The sequence below is a fragment of the Sphaeramia orbicularis genome, chromosome 7 (assembly GCF_902148855.1).
Source record: "Sphaeramia orbicularis chromosome 7, fSphaOr1.1, whole genome shotgun sequence".
Lineage (NCBI taxonomy): Eukaryota > Metazoa > Chordata > Actinopteri > Kurtiformes > Apogonidae > Sphaeramia > Sphaeramia orbicularis.
In genome coordinates, this window is record NC_043963.1 from 53,278,584 (window position 1) to 53,298,566 (window position 19,983).

The following is a 19,983-nucleotide window of genomic DNA, read 5'->3' on the forward strand; positions in this document are numbered from 1 at the left end:
CCTGCCACATTTTGGACCATTCTTGCTCATTTTTAACACAATTGTGTCTGTCCTGCAGTGTTGTATACTCAATTTGGTACCGATACAGTACTGATCCTTCTGCTGTCTATATTTTATAAAAGGAAAACTGAAGGGAATATTTATTACAGTTGTATTCTCTTCTATAACAATGGTATCCATCTAAAGAACAGTTTTTACATTATTAATGCACCATCCCAGTTAAAATCACATGAGGTTTTACTGATAAGGACGTGTCAGTGAATGATACATAAATATTGTATCTGGCTCTTTACTAAAAGTCCTTTCTTTTTAATGAGTTGTTCAAGGAACGCAATCCAATTCAGTCCCAAATTTGTGCTGACCCAAGTGACGCACCTACGCAGAACTGAGAGCTTGTTTTGTTCGTAAGGTTTGATAAGACACACATTTATAGACAAGTTTGAAAATAGCAGGTTTTGCATATTTAGACGTTCTGCAAAATTTTGCTAAAAACTCTAATTAGATGTTTTTCTGGTCCAAACATTCAGCTCTAGACCAGGAACAAGCTGATACAAAGTTTTTGAAAATGCAATGTGCATTTCACAAGATATTCAACAAAATGCTTTGTAGACGAAAGTACAAACAATCCTGTAAGTGTAAAACTAGCTGAACTAATCAGTGAATTAAAAGAAAGTCCATATATGACTTCCTATCAGTGCTCAAAAGTAACTATATTGATATTTCTAACCATTTCCATGTTATAAACCATCAAAATATGGACCACTCATCAAAAATTAAAAAATCTAAATTTTGCAAAACTGTGAGAAATTGTTCCAAGGAAGCTACAGCTACAATTTGAAATGAATCTAACCAGTAGTTTCATCAGAAAAGATAATTGAAGAAACTGCTAACGAAACGAAGACAACAACAAAGATGATGCTGAACACAGCCTCTTCACAATAGCTCATGTCCTATCGGGCAGTGAGCTAAAAATAAGTATAAAATAAAATATATAAAATGTATAAAGAATGTATAAAATAATTTTGTTAATTTTGTTTTTTAAAATTGTTTGTAAGCTCTCATTTGATGTCATCACACATTTAAGTTAAGTTGACTCATACTCTTCATGACAAAGTTATTTAATGCGGAGTTTGTCAAATTGAAATATACACAGACTGACTCTGAAACAATGGCTTTGCATGTGTTTCTAGATATTGCTTTTAGCTTTTAGAAAAAGAATCATTAGTGGCAAATAATATTCAACAAATGAATGAAGAATGTAGAATTCATGAGTTACAGCAGAAAGCTTAAAACTCCTTAAAATTGTTATTAAAGTATGAATATACTAAACTGTGATAGTCAGGAGTTCCACAGCAAATGTTTAACCTCTGAATGTCAGCAACACAGGACGCCCTCTGACAAATTCAAACAATGTCTTTTTTAAACCAGATACTATCTCTGGAGCAGAATATTGTTACCAGCTTCAGTCTGAATTTTTCATATCTGACTTGCTGTGAGTGTAGCCTGAGGCACGGATGTTTTATGCTGTTTTAAAGTGTCATTAAGTTGATGATGTTTTATGTGGACTATAACAGAGGCTGTCTAAATTTGAGTTCTCCCATACTGTGCTCCAGCATTGGATGATTAATTCATCACATCATAAAGCACACCCCATATTGTGCCCAAGACACCCAATTCTTTCTGGTCAACTCATTATTGGTTGAAAGTTTATAATTATGCAGAACATGACATCATAACACATTTTTCTATTGGTCATTTCTGCTACTTTTGCAGTTTGTAGGCAACGCTCCCACACACTTCCTTTGATGTCAGGCGATAGACTGGTAAAGAGATTAATAATTCAGCTAATGTGCATGGAATAAATGAAAACGGGATGCTCAGTCCAAACACTGGGAGGACTCCAATACTTCTTCAAATTACTCCAGATCCTCCCACTGGAAGAAAATCACATCTTTGTTAATGAGTCAAAATTATTTGTTCAAACTATCACACTTTTGTGGATTTAAACTCTATACCAGGGGTGTCACACATACGGCCCATGGGCCAAACTGGCCCACCCAGGGGTCCAATCCAACCCTCAGGATGAATTTAAGAAGTGCAAAAATTACACTGAGCAACATGCATTAAATAATACATTTTTGGGTTTCATATGCCTGTTACTCAGTGTTTTGTGTATTTGTAGATCCACTCTGATCTCTAAGTTGTGAAGCACATGTGTTAATATGTTAAGGAATAATATTGTTAAAATTCAAGAAATTTCAAGTTGTTCAGGTTATTCACATACACATACTGTATGTGTGAAAGGATAGTTTTATACAATGTAAACATTTTCACAATGTAATTTTAGCATTTCTGCACTAAAAACAAACAAAAAAACTTTGGAGTTGTCATTATTTATAGGTCATTATGCTATTAATTTACTGGTCTGGCACACTTGAGATCAAATTGGGCTGTATGTGGCACTTGAACTAAAATGAGTTTGACACCCATGCTTGAAAATAAAAAATATTCAAAGCTGATGATGAGAGGAATGTGAAGCCTTCAATATGATGTTTGTGACTGGCTGCGTAGATGTGAGGAGATGCCGTTCTATGTGAACACTTGGTCCAATGTCTGCTTCAATGAGCCCAGTGGGTTGTGTTTAAGTAGCCATGACTTAAACAATAGCACCATCTAGCGGTTCTTCCAAGTACATACACTGGCTAATATCAACTCATTTCTCTCAAAAACAGTCTCATGTGGGATGTTTACTTGACAAATATCTTGGCCAGTTGGGTGGAGAGCAAACCAGCATGGAGAGAGTCCGATTCCAGATTAAATTTCTAATTTTTATAACCTAGGCCTTAAATCATTCAAACATGGTGCCACTGGCTCCTTATTTCCTTCAGAAGACAAATCATCACCTTCTTTCCTTTTAAAATAGTAGCAGTAGCTATTCTACAAACTTCTGGTGCTCTTGTCAAACACAGACAAGCATAACATGCTAATGATGTTAAATGTGGAGTCTCTACTTCATGTGCTGAGACGAGGCAGGATTTGCTTCTGCTTTCTTTTAGCGGTTAACAGCCAAAAGGTCCAGTGGGAAATACATTAAATAGATTAATTAATGGCATCTTAAATAGTCTAAAACTGTTTGACCTAGAAAATGTGTTGCCAGGACAGCTAATGTCATAAGGGTTTAGGGTTCAGCTTACATGGAAAGAGTGTAACATGTGAGGTGTCATTGGGAAGGGAACGTCTTTTTTAGTGTTTGACGTGACTGAAATTCAACCGTAACTACAACAGTTTAAACTCAAATGGAACCTCATATGAAACCCTAAACCTCAGACAGGTCACTACTGGCCTGATGAAAATGTATGTCTCCTGTCAGTTTGTCAGGACACCAGTGGAAAGTTTACATTAATATATAAAAAAAAATACAAACTCCTAAAATCAAACTGAAAATATAATAGTCCTTTCATGTTTACTGGCAGTTTAGTTTGAACATTTCTGGAATATCGTTTTGAAATATGTATTGTCTTGGAAAATGTCTCTTACGTAAACTCTGGATATGATACATCAGCTGGTATAAGGTTTAACATTAGGGTTAGCGGCATATACTGAACACATCCAATTGATTGTGATCTATTTTATATGAACATAAATATTATCTATATCATAGTACTGGAAGGTCTCAGAGCATCTGTGTGTGTGTGTGTGTGTGTGTGTGTGTGTGTCTGCAGGGTTCTGAGAAATTGAGAAGTTTCTAACTTGGCCAATTTGGTACCTACGTTGAGGAATAGTCCCATCTCCACATTAAATATATTTTTTCTTTAAGCTTGTCAAGACTGGTTCATAGGGCCTTGACAAGCATACAAACACAAGAGGATGCCAGCAAATAACTATTATTTATTAATTAAACAGTGCACGAGTCAGATTAAGCTAATAATCAAATCAGTAATCAGCATTATCAGTATTGTAGTGTGTGAATGAATGAGTGAAAGTGCTGAATGCGTAACTAAACAAAATCATCAGGGGTTTTTGTGTGTCCTGAAAAATCTGAAAAAATCATTTTAGAAAGATGACGATATGAGCCTTTTGCCCAGGCCTGGCTCCAGGACAGGGCCCCGGTGTCCCCTGACCTGGGTGAGATCACAGGTTTCCAGATGTCTTCATAAATATTTCTTGGATGGCTTTTAATTCTGGCCCCTCTCCTGGGACCAGTTTGTCTTTGGAGACAGCAGCACAAACCCCTCCACTTCAATAAGGTGGCAATTTATGGATTCATCTTATTGAATGCATTTTGATTTAATACTGTGAAAGCCAGCATACACACTAAATTACCACATCAGACTCTCTTCATCTTGTTGCATCTTTTACGTCTATCTCATCTTGTTTTCATCTTGTCTTGTTTCTTATGTTGTGTCCCTTGAGTTCCACCCTTTACTCTGTTTTTGTCTCCATTGCCTCTTTTTACGTTGCTTTCATCTTAACTTATCTTTTACATATTTTTTTCATCTTATTCAGATTTGAAATGGCTAAACAGACATGTCATTTTTCATTCAAGAATCCTGCTTTGAATTAATCCCCAGAGCACATTCTCTTAGGTTTTGAAAAGATTATTTTGTATATTGTCTTTGAAAACCTTGTGTTTATGTTATTTGGAAGAAATGACACTTTGAGAGGTGGAACTGAATATATTCTAAACCATGTAAAAAAAGACACTAAACATTGACAACACTAAAAACAGTGTGGTGTAGCATAAAGACAGATTTTCAATAAAGATCCAGGAAACTCAGTAAATATACAGCCTTTTCGGTTTCAAATTTACTTGATGTCATGTTCATCCGACCATTCATAACTGCAAAAAATAGAATGTATGAGGATTTCATATCCTCCTGTGACTCATCCACTCCCATATTCCTGCTTCCTACTAAGCCTTTTTTTCCAATTCAAAGACTCTCAACCACTTTTCTGTCATTTCCACCCCCACTTTGGTTTTATCCTTTGTCAGAATCCTTCTTTTTCTTTATTGTTTTCAGAAGCTCCTACCAGTCTCTGACTCATTCTCTTTGACTTCTCCTTGTTTATTCTCTTTCTCCCTCCACCAGCTTCTCATTCTAACCTTTATTCTTCTACTTGTCCTACTTTACTGATTACTGTTCTTAGACCAAAGGTCCAAAAAGTTGAGCCGTTCTTAATCCTTGTCCCCAGGACCCTGCATTTTTTCCATTTCAACCACAGTACATGCACCGCTATTTTAAAATATTACTTAAAAAATACACAGTATATATTTTCAGTTATGTATTTTATATGTAAATTTCACCCATCTATCCTTCAAACATGTACATTTTTCTATGACGCTTTTGTTAAACTTAGGCATGTCCCTGACCAGTGTCTTTTCCACTGATAGTATTGTAGTCCAGTGTTTTGCGCCCTGAGGCTCTCCTAACTCTTGTATTGGAGGGGGTCTACTGTGCACCTGCCATTTATAACGAGAGTATACTACGGCAAACTGAGAGCCACGGGCCATATTTTTGCACCCCAAACAGGAAACACGTCACTTGACTGCTCACTAAAAGACCAAAAACATTTTTCAACTACACTTGAATGCAGATTATACGTGATACTCACAGGCCGTATCATGTATAGCTTGTTTATTTAAATATTAATGTTTTTGTAAAATTATTTCCAGTGATTCCTTTCATCTTTTTCTTCATGTGAGACAGGTAGGTCGGCGCCCTAGCGCCCTCTAGTGATGAGGTGCCACTGCCTGTATCTCACCAGCATGTTCAATCAAGAATTAATATCAAGTTGAATTTGCAAGGTCGTCAGGTTCTGCCGCTATGTTAGAGTCATGTGGTCTTGATGCAGGAGATCAAGCTCCCAACAGAAGTGGGTGGTACTTTCACTGAAGGAGACCTCAACCAATTAATGTAAAATTACATGAAAATTTTTACATTTAAAAACCATTCATTCACAAAAAGTGAAATAATCTGAACAAATACAAACAACCTGAAATGTCTTAAGTGAAGTAAGTGTAAACTGTACCAATATTCTGCCTGTTACTAAAAATGTTCTGTGTATTTGTAGATCCACTGTGATCTGTAAGTTGCAATGCACATGTGTAACTGATAAACTGAGGCAGAATATTGTTAAAATTACGCTTATTTTCTGAATAAGTTTCAGTTTGTTCATGTTATTCAAATTTTTAAGGATAGTTTGTAAATGTAATCATTTTCCTGATGAAATTTTACTTTTTTCACTCTAAAACCTAGAGAAAAGTTTGTAGTTGATGCTATTATATATTATCATGTTAACATTTTACTGGTCTGACCCACTTCAGATTATTGACCCTCTGCACCGACGTCACAGTCATCACGTGACTAGGGGTGCAGCGCCATGGTGGACGGCAAAAGCAACACAACAAACAAACGAATGAGTGACAGATTATGGCTACCAGCACTGAAAATAATGTTTTTGAGTTGTCCTGCGAAGTGACTCACCTTACTGGATGGCACAAAGAACGCTACATGGAGAAGCTAGCAATAGCAGGGTTAGCTACTGACCCATACCTTCTCCCTCCTGGTGTGTTTACGGATCTGGCAAAATCCTCCAGTTTACTGGAGTTTAAAGCACACGATCTGTCCCATTCTGTTCTAAATGGGGTGTCCCCATACACAGGTGCTGATCTAAAAGCAGACTAAAGTCTGGATGATACCAGTTCTTAGTCTCAGGTTAGATTACCGAGTCGCTGTACTGCGCTCACGGCAGAGGAATGCATCTCATAACGGCAAAGGAAAGATACAGATAACGTTAGCTAGCTAGCTGTGTATGTTTTTAATGTTTCCCCCAGCATTGCGATCAAAACTCAAATAGACTGGAACCAAAAGCAGCTCTAATTAATGAACACTGTAATAATATTAGTGGCTGTCATAAGTATCCTACAACATTAGCTCTGTTGTTGAAGTGTCTGCCTTTCTACTATCTACACACAGTCATATGTACAGTTCCACCACTAGAACAAATGGAACAGCATCAGGACAATAACAGTATTTCATATAACATAGTATAGCTGGTAAAAAAAAAAAAGGCAGCCACTACAACAACAGAGCTAATACTGAAGGTACTGATGACAGCCACTGGAACAGAGTGGCTCATAGTAGTTAACCCAGTCTACCACCTAGCTAGCATTTGGTGGTGCTAATGTGCTATGGACACAAACAGAGCCTGTTCTATCTGTAATATCAGGTCCATCATATCCAGTAGTGATGTGACGTTTATGAATGAATCGAATCTTTTGAACGGCTCTTTGAAATGAATGACGGGAACCGAGTCTTTGTAAAGAGCGTTTTTTTTGTTGTTTTTTTTTAAGGAGGGAGTGTCCGATTGCCTGTCAGTTTAGTGTCACTGGGGAGGCATTGGGCAGGAGAAGAATGTTCGAGCAGAAAAAATAAATGATAAATTGCTTTTGTGTTTTGTGCATTTTTTCTGTATGTTTACCAACATACTGTTCTTGTTCTGAGAACTGCACTATAGTTCAGGTATTTAAGTAACTGGTCAATTTCACTGTTGTGTTTTGTGCAATTTTTTCTGTATGTTTACACATTTATTGTTCTTGTTTTGAGGAGAGTAAAATGTTATTTCATAAGAAAACGTTTTATTTTCTTCTTCATTTTTAGGCTACAGACAAGTCCACATAATGTACCGGGATTTTTTTTGTCAAATTCCAGCATTTGCCTAATGTCACCTCTCATGTCATGTGTTTAGCCCACACATTTTAACTAATTATTCTTTTTTACGGTAAGATATTATTTACTGCCACGCCAATTAAACACCTTTAAAATGTAACGTCAATCATCACATGTAGCCTATCTAGTCATTAAAACATTGGTGTTTCAAAATAATGCAAAAAACCTAAAAGAGCCAGTCTTTTGAACGGCTCTTTTCAGTGAACGGCTCCTGATTGAACGGCTCCCTTCAAAGAGCCAAAAGTCCCATCACTAATGTCCAGGTCTCTGTCTGGAACCTAGCTGAAACCATGGATGGAACTGTTGTGTGTGACCACTGTACATGTAAAGCAGGATTAAAAAAACGAACAAAAATGAGAATGTTCAGATCAATTTTGATATTAGCCAGTTTGCCGTCCAGTGTGCAGTCTGGCACTTCCGCTGTCCGTCATGGCGCTCGTTTGGGGCGCGAACAGAGCATGACGTAACGTGCAAAGGGTCAATATTGGGCTGTATGTGGCCCCTGAACTAAAATGAATGACACCACTGCTCTAAACCATGGGTTGGCAACTTTTGTTAACCTTCATCTGAAGAGCCATTTTAGGATTTTAGGACAAAAAAAGAAAAAAAAAACTGTCTGGAACCAAAAGATAACCTTATATGTTTCTTTTTTTTTTTTTTTTTAAACAATTTCCCCTTTGGATTAAAGAAGTATTCTGATTCTGGTGATTTGCCTCAAATTTCTGACTGTTTAAGGACCTCTTTAAGATTAGCTGGTACAGAACTGCTTGAGAATAAATCAAAGTTTTGGTGCATTCACAGAACTACAAAGAAATGACAGAACTACACTGATGAGAACGGTGACATTTGTGCAGCAAAAACTGACTGGTAAATTTGCTCATTAATTATTTGAGTTATCTTCAAGTGAAAGCACCACCCACTTCTATTGGGAGACTCTAAGATAGCGGCAGAACCTGACAACCTCACAAATTAAACTTACTATTGATTCTTGATACAACATGCTGCTGAGATACAGGGACATTGATCCTATTTTTAGACAAAAATCCTACTGTAACCTTAACCTTCAGCATTTCTACATCTAACTACAATGTTGTGAAAAAAAAAATTAAAAAAGATGATTATGAGACCTTTCTCCAAGAACTGCCAAATTTTTTCATTTGTCATCTCTAACATTAGGAACTTAAAAAAAAAAAAAAAAAAAAGGAAGATTTGACCAATATTGGGAACATTAGACTACCAACAGGCAGACAGATTGACCAATACTGGTTAAAGGTAGTATATCTAGTGTCACCTCATTAAAGCATCATAAATACATCTATATGTTTTGTTTATTGATCAAACTGCTGAATTCCTCACCTCGTCATCGTGGACCAGTTCCTTCTTCACCACCTTCATGGCATACACCTGCTCATTCTTCTTGAGCCGAACCAGCAGGACCTTAGCATAACTGCCACGGCCAATCACTCGGATCAGGTCAAAGTCACTGAGTCCCAGAGCCAGGCCCTGGGACAGCTTAATGCCATCGATGCCATCCACCACAGCTTTGATGTCCTAAAGAGGGTAAGAGGGCAAAGGTCAACAGGTTCATGGAAAATGAGGATTATACTATACATACAAGTGTAATTACAGTGTATCCTCATTAAATTAAAGAAAAAAAGGCAAAATATAGAGAACAATATTATATTAAATGGTGATAAATCCCTTATGTAAGGTTAAATATAGAGAAAAATTTATTTGTGAACTGTCACAAAAGTAACACTGGATTTTTATGGGATAATAATATTGCTATCATTAATACTGTCCAAATATTTAAAATGTGAGGACTGTCAATACACTCAAAATATCTAATTATTCTATAACTATGAGGTTTTGCAATACATTTTCTGACAATTGAATGTAACATATACATAACTGATTCACAGTAAACACACATTTTTTGATGCTACTGTCTTCCAAATGACAGACATTTTCTTTATGTGACTCACCGCCGTGTCTGCATCTTCTGTTTTATCCACTGTGCAGTTGTGTGGTAGAAGCGGTACTGGGAAAACAAAATAAAAAGACAAAGGTCATTTGGAAGTCCAAATAAACTGGACAAGCATAGGTCTAAACAGAGAGGAAACCATCCTACCTAATCCTGCCTTCATGTGCTATGGGAATTATAGTAAATACTAGTTACAAACTCGAAAATTGCACATGAACGCCCCCTCAGATTGTATTTTCCATTGGAGAACTGGGGAAAAAAATTTTGATCCACAAGCTGCTGAAATGAAAATAACCTTTGACCTTTCAACATGGCAAAGAGAAACAAGGGATTCATCACAAATGATAAATAATGCTTTTATTGACATTCTGCTGCTGTTAGCTGAACATTTTGCACATTTATAGAATACACAATTTGCAAAATAAAAATAAATTAAAGCTGCAAGCAGCACTGGGCGGGACCTCATGCCCTGGCCCGGTTCCACCTCCTGTTAACATCGACACCTCAGCTCTACTCAGACCTCTCTGTCCCGGCTCGAGCCCCCACCCTTAATGAATTAAAATCGTACAAACAATTGCACGTTTGGTCATAAAAAACTCATTAATACTCATTATTTAGCATTTTTAATAATGATTTTATTTTGAAAAACCCTACTGCATGTATTCTGTACTCAAAATGTCACATACCAACAGTGCAATGCGGCAAACCCCTGTTTGAAAATGCTCCATCCGGGATTCGAACCCGTCTGCCGCATGCCAGGCCAATGCCTTGACCTCTACACTATCCAGCAGGATGGCCACTGAGGGACCAGCAACTTATTTAATATGGACATGGTTTTTCCATGTTAAATCAACTGTGAAACCAACTCTCAAACAAACCGCGATTAATCCATAACCATACATCTTATCTTAAAAATTTTTGCATGTGACATTTGTGGAGAGTCTTGTATTGCTGTATTGCTGTATAATATGTTGAAAAAAGTCAGAACTGAATAAGCAGTGATTGTGGGAACTTGGTGTTATGTTTATGCATTTGGCAGACGCTTTTTTCCAAAGCGACTTACAGGGGAAAACCAATTAAATCACTCAATCAATCAAATTTTATTTATATAGCTCCAGATCGCAACAAAAAAGTTCTCTCATGACACTTTATATATAGAGTTGGTCAAAACCAGACTCTAAACCAATTTACAGAAACCCAACAGAATCCTCCAGGAGCAAACACTTGTGACTGGTGACAGTGGCGAGGAAAAACTTCCCTTTAACAGGCAGAAACCTCGAGCAGACCCAGACTCCTGGAGGATGGCCGTCTACCTTGACCAGTTGGGGTTAAAGAGAGAGGGTAAAGAAAGAGAAAGAGAGAGCGATAGAGATAGAGACTGGGGGAGAGGGGGAGAAGGGGGGAGAAGGGGGGAGAAGGGGGGAGACACATGGAGGCAGTTGAGGATAGGTGAGTGATGATGATGAAGGCAGGAGAGAGGCAGGACCACCGCAGCAGGTCCAGAGATAATCCTGGGAAAATCTGTGGTAAGCCTGGGAAGAACTTTATTAAAATATTTAAGACATGTACATGTTAGATATGTAAATGTTAGTGACAGATATTTAACATGGGAGTGAATGAGAAAAATCAGCACTCTCTAAAATCACATGCTTAAACGCCTGTCAATCTAAAATAACACATTCTAAGATTGACATGTGAATAATATTTGAAAGAAAAGAGTTTTTCCAACATTTTGATGTACAAATAGTGGCTGAAATTCCAGAAATATGAGAGTTGTGAAGAGTTGCTTCTAAATTTTCTAACATAAAACCCAAGTCTCTGCACTCTAAAGCTGGGCACACACTGATTTTACATAAGGCCCTTTTGCTGGAACTTTGCCCATTATCCTGAACTTTCAAAAGCCCCGGTGTGTTTGCACTGAAAATTACCCGGGTAAATAACTTTCCCCTGGCCCTGAATTTTCCCCGGAGAAGTTCCTGGTAGAGAGGTAGTACTTTTCAGATTACCAGGAACTCTTAGGGGCGGGGCTGTGTGCTGGAGAACACTAAGTGGTGGACTACACTGGCAGCATTTCCGCATTCTGTTCACCCAATTCATCTGAATCTGATCATTCATCTGAATCATCTGATTCATTCATTTAATTTCCACAAGCTTTGTATTTTGATAACTGAAAATGGACCAAAAGAGAAGGTACAACAAGTGGATGGACGACAAGGAAATTCAGACGGACTTCGAATCGCCGACACAAAACAAGCGAGGTTCGAGTAAAAGCTGTCGGAGCCAAATATAAGACACAAGCCTAAAGAAATCCGAGAAAAGCCTAAGAAACTTATGCAGGATTAAAAGAACCTGAAGGACCACAACGGTCACAGATGATCCGACTGTTAAACAAACCAGTGGTCTGTATATCACAGAAATATTCACTGTTTCGTTGGTTCCATGCTGTAACAGTAGTCAGCGGCACATCAGCTGTTTAGTCAGAAGTCAGGTTAACCTAATGCTAACTGGTCAACAGTCTGACACTAAACCTAAATCAGAGAACTGGATGTATTCGTGTTGTTGCCGTGAGCAAAACACTGATTTATTATTTATGTATTGTGATTTCCACCTGAAATGGACTGGACGGACTCGCCTCTTAATCTGAACCTGGGCTCGTTTGTGCCGTGGTCCATCGTCTACTGCTGTTTACAACGGCCAAAGACATTTCACATGTCACATGATAGTAGTAGGGATCTGTCATCATGTGTTCTGTTATTCATTTTAGCATTTTTATTACTTTTCCAGTAGGAAAGTGAAACAGGGACTGGGACCATGGAGTTCCAGACCGGCTGTCCTGGACCAGCTGATCCAGACCCTGGTCCAGAAGCCCAAACCTTTCACAGATGTTTATTTCCCTTTTAATCTCAAGGCACCTTGTTTTTTTGCACCTTTTGATTTGTTTAAATTTTTAATAAAGAAAAAAATCTAACCTAATACTGTCTGTTCATCTACAAGGCATCAAAATATAAGTAGAGTATAAGTACTTTTATGAGTGATATGTGGTTGAATTAAATGCAGGCATTTGAGTAAATGTGTCTGACTTTAGGGTTGAACCTGGACTATATCTATGAATTAATAGACATGAAAAAGAACCATCCATCACACTTAAAGTTAGAAGTGATTTAGTTTAAGGAATGAAAAGTAGAAAATACATGTTCTGCCATTATTAAACAGAAATTACGGATATGTAATGATGGTTAACTTCATTTAAAATGTATTCCAGATGGATTAAGTGATTCAAAAACCAGTAAAATGCTAAACCCAAACTGTCCACTTAAAGTACTGTGTCATTCTATTGTGCCAGAGCTTAGTTTGTGAATGTACAAGAACTGGACTACAGTTTCTTTTACTGCTCCCCCATACATCATCAACCTGATTTGAATAAATTACCCTGAACTTTGGGGTGCGATGGAAATGCAATTACCAGGAACTCTTTGACCAAAATAAGTTCCTGGTAAATAAATTCCTGGTAATAAAGTTCCTGGGCTCTTGGTGGAAAAGGACCTATAGTTTCTAATTTAACCCCTGCCCACACTGTGTGACTGACTTGCATACGACGTGAGCCAAAACCTGCGGGTGAGGCGCACACACTGTGTAGTGTACGATCCTGTGCGACTTCACTGAACACACTGTATGAGTGAACATACATGACAGTCAGCAGCTGCACTTGGACACTGTTCCCTCCCAGTCCTTGAAAACCGGGAGCCATAAGAAGGCAAAAATCTGCACCGTGTTGACAGCCTTGGCAATTTCATGTACAGACTCCAAAAGAAAAAAGTCCCGTCGTGTTTGGGCATGCTTGTGGCTACAAGGACGAGGATAGTATGGATTGTCTATTTTGCAAAAAGAGCTTGAGGCAGGGTCCTGCATCGGGTTGGGTACCTGCGGGTAACCCGCAAAAACATGTGGGGTCAGATTAAAAAAAAAAATAAAAAATTTCGCAGGTACGGCTAAAATTAAATGAAATGCAGGTGGGCAGTGGGCAAAGAAGTAAAAAAATAAAAGATTTATGGATGAAAATAATTTACAGGACATTTAATGATGACTTAATGATCATCTAATTTCACCTGTGGTTGATCCACAGCCAGTTTGTTTTATTGTGAAGTGAGCTTCACCTTTGTTTACATCTGGCCACAGATGTGATTTATTGATGGTGTGCGTTTCAGCCAAAAATAAAGCCCTTAAAAGTGACTGTGTAGAGCTTAATCACAGGTCAGCCGGGTTGCGGGTTTGGAAAAGTGCAGGACGCTGGCTGGAGGTATGATAACAGCTAGGCTAAGCTAATAGTAAAACACTACTGAACTTTTTTTTTGTTTGTGTCCCATAGCCTTTTTTATTCATATAGATAGAGCCCATGTAGTTGATGCTGTCATGGCTGCAGTTGTATTTCTGTGTTTATCTGCTGTGTAGTGACGTAAAACCGCATGATTCAGAAGAAAATTTCTGATATGTCAAAAAGTCAAGTGATCATCCGATTTCTGACCGTGTGGATGCCGTGAGCAGTCGTGACCCTCTGCACACTGCACGATAAAGATGCACAACAAAGTCAACATTCGGCCCAATTTGTAAAGGGTAGTACAGGATGAAATTGTGTCAAATTCGGTCTAAAAACCACACAGCGTGTGCCCGGCTTAAGATGAAGTAAGATAATTTCAGCCAATCAGCTGTCAGCATTCTGTTCACTGTGTGTATATGTGAGTTTCTAACATGGCTCCTTATGGAGGAGATGTGTGTCCGTGCTAAATTCAGTGAGAAACCACCTCTCAAACAAACTACGATTAATCCAAAACCGTACATCCTATCTCAAAAATGTTTGCACAAAAGAGTTGTGGTGAGTCTTCTGAACGTATCGATATATAACGTGGAAAAAAAGTCAGAACTGATTGAGCAGTTTCAGACTGGCAGTTATTACAAAGTTGCAAATACCTTTTTTGACAAGGGTTTAATCTATCTTTTGGTGAATTTTAGAAGTCGGTGTCAGCGTATGATTTGTTGGGCTTGATGAGACAAAGATTTTGGCATTCATTTCATGTCTCTACGACATTCCTACTGGCCACTAGAGCTGTTTTTGTTATGTAGGTGGCGTTACAGAGCACATTTAAAGGGATTAATTTTTTTATATTGCATCAAATTTTTCCATCAGATGTGATATGCGTGCCAAATTTGGTGAGTTTTTGAGCATGTTGAGGTGGTCAAATTCCAGTTTGAAGTGTCACACAAAATTAAGAAATGAACGAAATACAATAGGACTCACCCTATAGGTTTGGTCCCTAAAAATGCTGTAGCAGATGAATCAACATGTGCAAAGTTGTTTTACCGAAGTAGCAGGTCACGATAAATTGTGTGTCAGCCAATTTTTATTTCACTACGACAGCAAAAGAACTTCAACACAACACAAATGTAATTTCAAATTCACTAGTGGAAAGGATCATCTTCCCCCAGTTGCTGGGCGTTTAGTTCTGGGAGTTGGCCAGTAGAGGGAGACAGATTACACATAATCCCATTTGGCTCTAGCAGTATCTCCAAAACTGGGTCAGTCCACATGGGGTCCCAGATCATTTTATATCAGGGACCCCTGGACAGTTTACAGTCTCCTTTAACAGGATTTGACACAGTGTTGTGTAGAGTCCTATCACAGAGCAGCTGTGTAGTGAGATAACAGTCTGCACACTGTTACATAAGATGAGAGTGAATGTGAGGAGATGCGACCAGCCGTGACAGGAAGCGCTTCTGTTTGTTTGTGTGAAGTCTTCTGGGATTACCTGAATGTTTCTGAACCCCTCTAATGCTTTTATGTGTTTACACTTGACTGAACATTGTTATTTATATACACATAGATTCTTTTGGAAAAGTCATACTGCTCTTACTTTTATTTTTGTCATGTAAAACTGTGATCATAGTACACAGCCCTGTGGTAACCTTGAATTTATGAAGCAACTTGTGATACATTTTTGTAAGTTTGTGCTGGCTGTATGCACCCTCAAAACCTTAGTGTGACTTCACATTAACAATAGAAGAAAGAAACTTTTGTGCTCTCATTTAAGTCCATACAAGTTTGTACAGTACAGTGTGTGCAAGGTACTGAATACAGTTTGGACACATAGTGTCCAAGATATCAACAGATTTAGGAGTTGGTGATGGTTATGGTGACAGGAAAATATGAAATAAAATATCTAATTACTATTATGAGATATTCCATGACCTGTCCTACTACTGGATACCTCACAGTATATTCAAACCAAGGTTAATGTTTTTTTCCCCTTTTGTGTAAACATTTGGTCTGTTTCATTCACATTGCAGTTTTGAAAGCACCCATGCTCAGTGTATCTGTGTAATAGTAATTCACCACATTTAAAACTTCTTCTGTCTTGTATTATAGTAAGTAAAATGCAGACTGAATTTCAATATTTGGATAATAAAATGACTTAACCTTTGACCTTTTAATTTTTCTGTTTGATTTTCTTATTTTGGTTCCTGTGATTGGTCCAAAAATCTAAGCTATCCAAAAACTGTTTTCCCACCTTTAGATCAAACAAATTAAGGTTCAATTTGATCCAGACTGAGACCTATTTGATTCAACCAAAGACCAGCTATTTGGTCCACACCATAGCTCATGGCTTCCTTTCTTTCCAAAATTAGGGGGGGAAATCCAGAAATTCAAAAGACACAGTTTAAACAACAGTTCTGTTTTGTTTGTCCAAATCAAAAGACTAAGTATAAAGATCCATGATCTCGTACTCCAACATTTTTAAATAAAGAGTTGCAGAAATGAGCCTTAGAACTCAGAAAAGCCTGAGAGTTTTCAGTTTTGCACTTTTCCCCCATTGGTTCAGGACCAAAAATGAAGTCTCTACACTAAACATTCTATATATCCAGGCAAGTCAAAATAATTTTTCATTCATTCATTCATTCATTCATTCATTTATTTATTTCCTGAACTGGTTTATCCTCTACATGGCTGCAGGTGTGCTGGAGCTGATCCCAGCTACATTTCGGGTGAAGGCAGAGTACACCCTGGACATGTCGCCAGTTCATCTCAGGGCTGATGTATAGAGACGAACAACCAATCCCTCTCACATTCATGCCTATGCAATTTAGGTAAACCAATTAACCCATTAGGGACCCATTGTCTTTGGACGGTAGGAGGAATTTTTCCTGCATAAAGCAGACACTTTTAAGAGAGCACAGAAAAGTAAGTCAGTCTTGTTTGTCTGCATATGAAAACTGACTAGACATAATTTACATAAATTGTTTGGTTTGGACACCCTTATTCCCACCCACATACTTTTCTTTGGATATAAACCACATTAAATTATTTTATTTTTAAATCTACTCTAACATCTTGTTGCACCGCCTTGCAATTATACATTCTAACAACAAGCTTTTTAAAGTGTATCTCCATTTCCATTTTGTGTAAGTAGAGTACCACAACACTATGCATTTATTATGTTAATGCTGATAACAGCATATTGAAACATAATGCATTCAGTGTTATGTTCATTGTTTAAACTGCATATCTCTCACTGACATTGTTCAATATTGAAAAAGAAAAAGTGGACAGTTTAAGTGTCTTACTTTCGTCCGTGTCCTCTGTGTCATCTGGTGGAAGGTCCACCTCTTCATTCTTGGCATCTGAGGGGGGCTCCTGCGATGGCATGACTGGATCCTGAATGAGTGAAGGAATGAAAAAATCCAGCTAAATATTCCCCAAAATTCATGGCTTTGCATTCTTGGCAGAGCAGGTTATAAAACATGTTAACCACAAAAGGTAAGGTACTCTAGGATAATCCACTGCCTCCACTAAGAAACTGGATTGTAGGGGGTTTCACCAGAAAAGCCACTGAATTGTGTTGTCTTATTAGACTTCTGTCATTATTTACAGGAATAATTTATATAAGGATCTCCAGACTATTTACTACTGGTTCAAAAAGTGAGATCAGAACGACGTCTGGGAAAACATTAGTTTTGTATTTCTAATGAAAAGTTGGGTGGAAGGGTCATATTTTTTGACCAAAATCTAGTGGCCATCAGTGGTATTTCACTTTAAGATCCCTCCACACTGGCTTCCTTTTTAAACTGCAGTTGGTTCTTGATTATAACACACACAAGGAGAATATTCACAGATAATCCTATGAAAGCACATGCTGGAAAATGTGAAAATAATGGGACATCACAATGCAGGATATCAATAGGATTATCAAGTCTGCAGATGATTTCATACAATGTGATCTCATGGAGATGTAGATGTAAACAAAATCTTTGGGAAGTGATCCTTTTGAATGAGAAAAATACAAAAAAAAAAAAAAAAAAAAAACGAATGTCAGCTGAGCCTGGATGTGGAAATACTCAGGGAGAACACATAAGAACTGGTGGTGAGATTTCTACTGTCAGTTTTAACATACAGTGGTGTGCTACTGACTGTTAGCCCCATTAACCTCAAAGGTTAGCATGTTTACTGTTGGATGGTAACACTGTTTATAAAGCACTGACATTCAGATTTCAACCACTAAATATACAACAGAGCAATTTTTGGGGTTCAAGAATCAGTCTTGATAATCTGGGTTGTAAATTCTAACGACCGAGGTGCTAGAGACCAGATTTCTCTTTTGACTGATAAGAGGAAGGAATTTAGGGTAAATCAGCCCATAAATGGGCTGTGACTGGCAGCTTGTCCACTGCTGCATCATGTACATGATTTCAATAATCGTGATAACACTCTTGTGGTGACCTAAAGAACTATGGTGACCACGCTCATCACAGCTTCTTTCAGTGTTTCAGTGGTCTGTTTTGTTGTTGTCACACAGTAATTCATAGCTGGCTATACAGATTTAAACATAAGCCGACTTCCCACCCTAGAGCTGCAGCTTCACAAAGTTTTTTTCTTTGTGGAGAAACAGCAAGACAACACATCTGAGAGTGAACAGACAGCAGACATGTTACACATTTTTGAAATACCAGTGGTGGTTACAACAGAAAAAATATATTTTCAACTTCAGTTTTTACCTGTACCACCCAGAACATTAGAAACAGTTTCAAGACTTGTTGCAAAGGGTCAGGTCAGTGCCAGGACTGAGTGAGTTGAGGGTACATTTTGGGAGATTATATGGTAATAGTGAAGGTGAGTAAATATGGTTTTAACAGCGAAAAAAAAATTGGATGCAAATCTTCCTTTCAAAGTTTGGCAGAATGCTGTGAGACTGTGTTGGTGTGTAATAGGACAAGCTGGCACTGCTGCCTGCTGCAAGAGACATGATGAAATACTCACCATAAGCCTTTGGCAGGTCTGAGGGATGAGTCTGTGACAGCGCTTATGGACCAGCAGTTTGCAATTGATACACTTGTAGCCCTGCCTGCCCAGCCCCCATATCCTTTCACTACAGTGGCCGCAGTAGGCTTTCTGGAACACACAAGAGAAGAAAACAGAGTAAATACAGGGTGACACAAAAAAACGGGAACTTTTTAACAATCCAATAAAACCAAGAGTGATGGAATAAAAATATTTTATTCATAGAAATTGAAACCTTAAAACATGCCATTTAAGAAACAATGATGGAATTTTCATTTTTTTAAAAATTACTTCCTGTAGATGGCGTCCTCCTGTACGAATGCATTCTTGAAATCTGCTGTTGAGATTCCTCATTGACCGCTGCAACATCTCAGCTGGGATACTATGAATTTCATCCTGAATTCTCTGTTTTAACTCATCCAGAGTTCTTGGTCGAGTCGTGAACACTTTACTCTTGAGATAGCCCCACAAGAAAAAAATCACAAATGGACAAATCTGGCGATCTAGGGGGCCAGGAGTACGAGCACTTCTTGGTCGTCCTGTTGGTTTCTTCTTTATGGCAGATCCAGTCTCTTCAAAGTTATTAATCCAACATTTTATCGCGTGTTTTGATGGAACAGCACCATGGCGTCCTAAGTTGTAAAAACGTCGGAACTCCCTCTGCGCAGCTGTCAAACTATCACCGTTTTATAAAACATTTTTATGGCTAACGCACGCTGTTGCCTGTTCCACTAATCCATGGTTACTAAAATGGGGGTGTGTTTACTTGCTCAAGGTCACTGTCTCGCAGTGCTGCCACTTGCTCATGTCTGCCAATACGCACTTCAAAAATTCCCGGTTTTTTGGGTCACCCTGTATAACTAAAGCTTAAAGAGAGGTGTTATGTAGACATCTCCAGGTCTGGTACTCTGACATCTTGTTGGATTTAGGGTATGGGTTCAAGA

The 19,983-nt window shown here is 38.1% G+C and overlaps 1 protein-coding gene across 1 annotated transcript in view; it reads right to left on the reverse strand.

Moving 5' to 3' along the window:
* The window catches only part of LOC115422492 (protein kinase C zeta type-like), a 182,454-nt gene that overhangs the window by 46,203 nt on the left and 116,268 nt on the right, over positions 1–19,983 (reverse strand). The window contains exons 6-9 of the mRNA XM_030138838.1: positions 19,019–19,150; positions 17,329–17,419; positions 9,716–9,771; positions 9,087–9,281 (exon numbers count right to left, since the gene is read on the reverse strand). Coding sequence (XP_029994698.1) covers positions 9,087–9,281; positions 9,716–9,771; positions 17,329–17,419; positions 19,019–19,150 — 474 coding nt within the window. The remainder of the gene's footprint in view (positions 1–9,086; positions 9,282–9,715; positions 9,772–17,328; positions 17,420–19,018; positions 19,151–19,983) is intronic.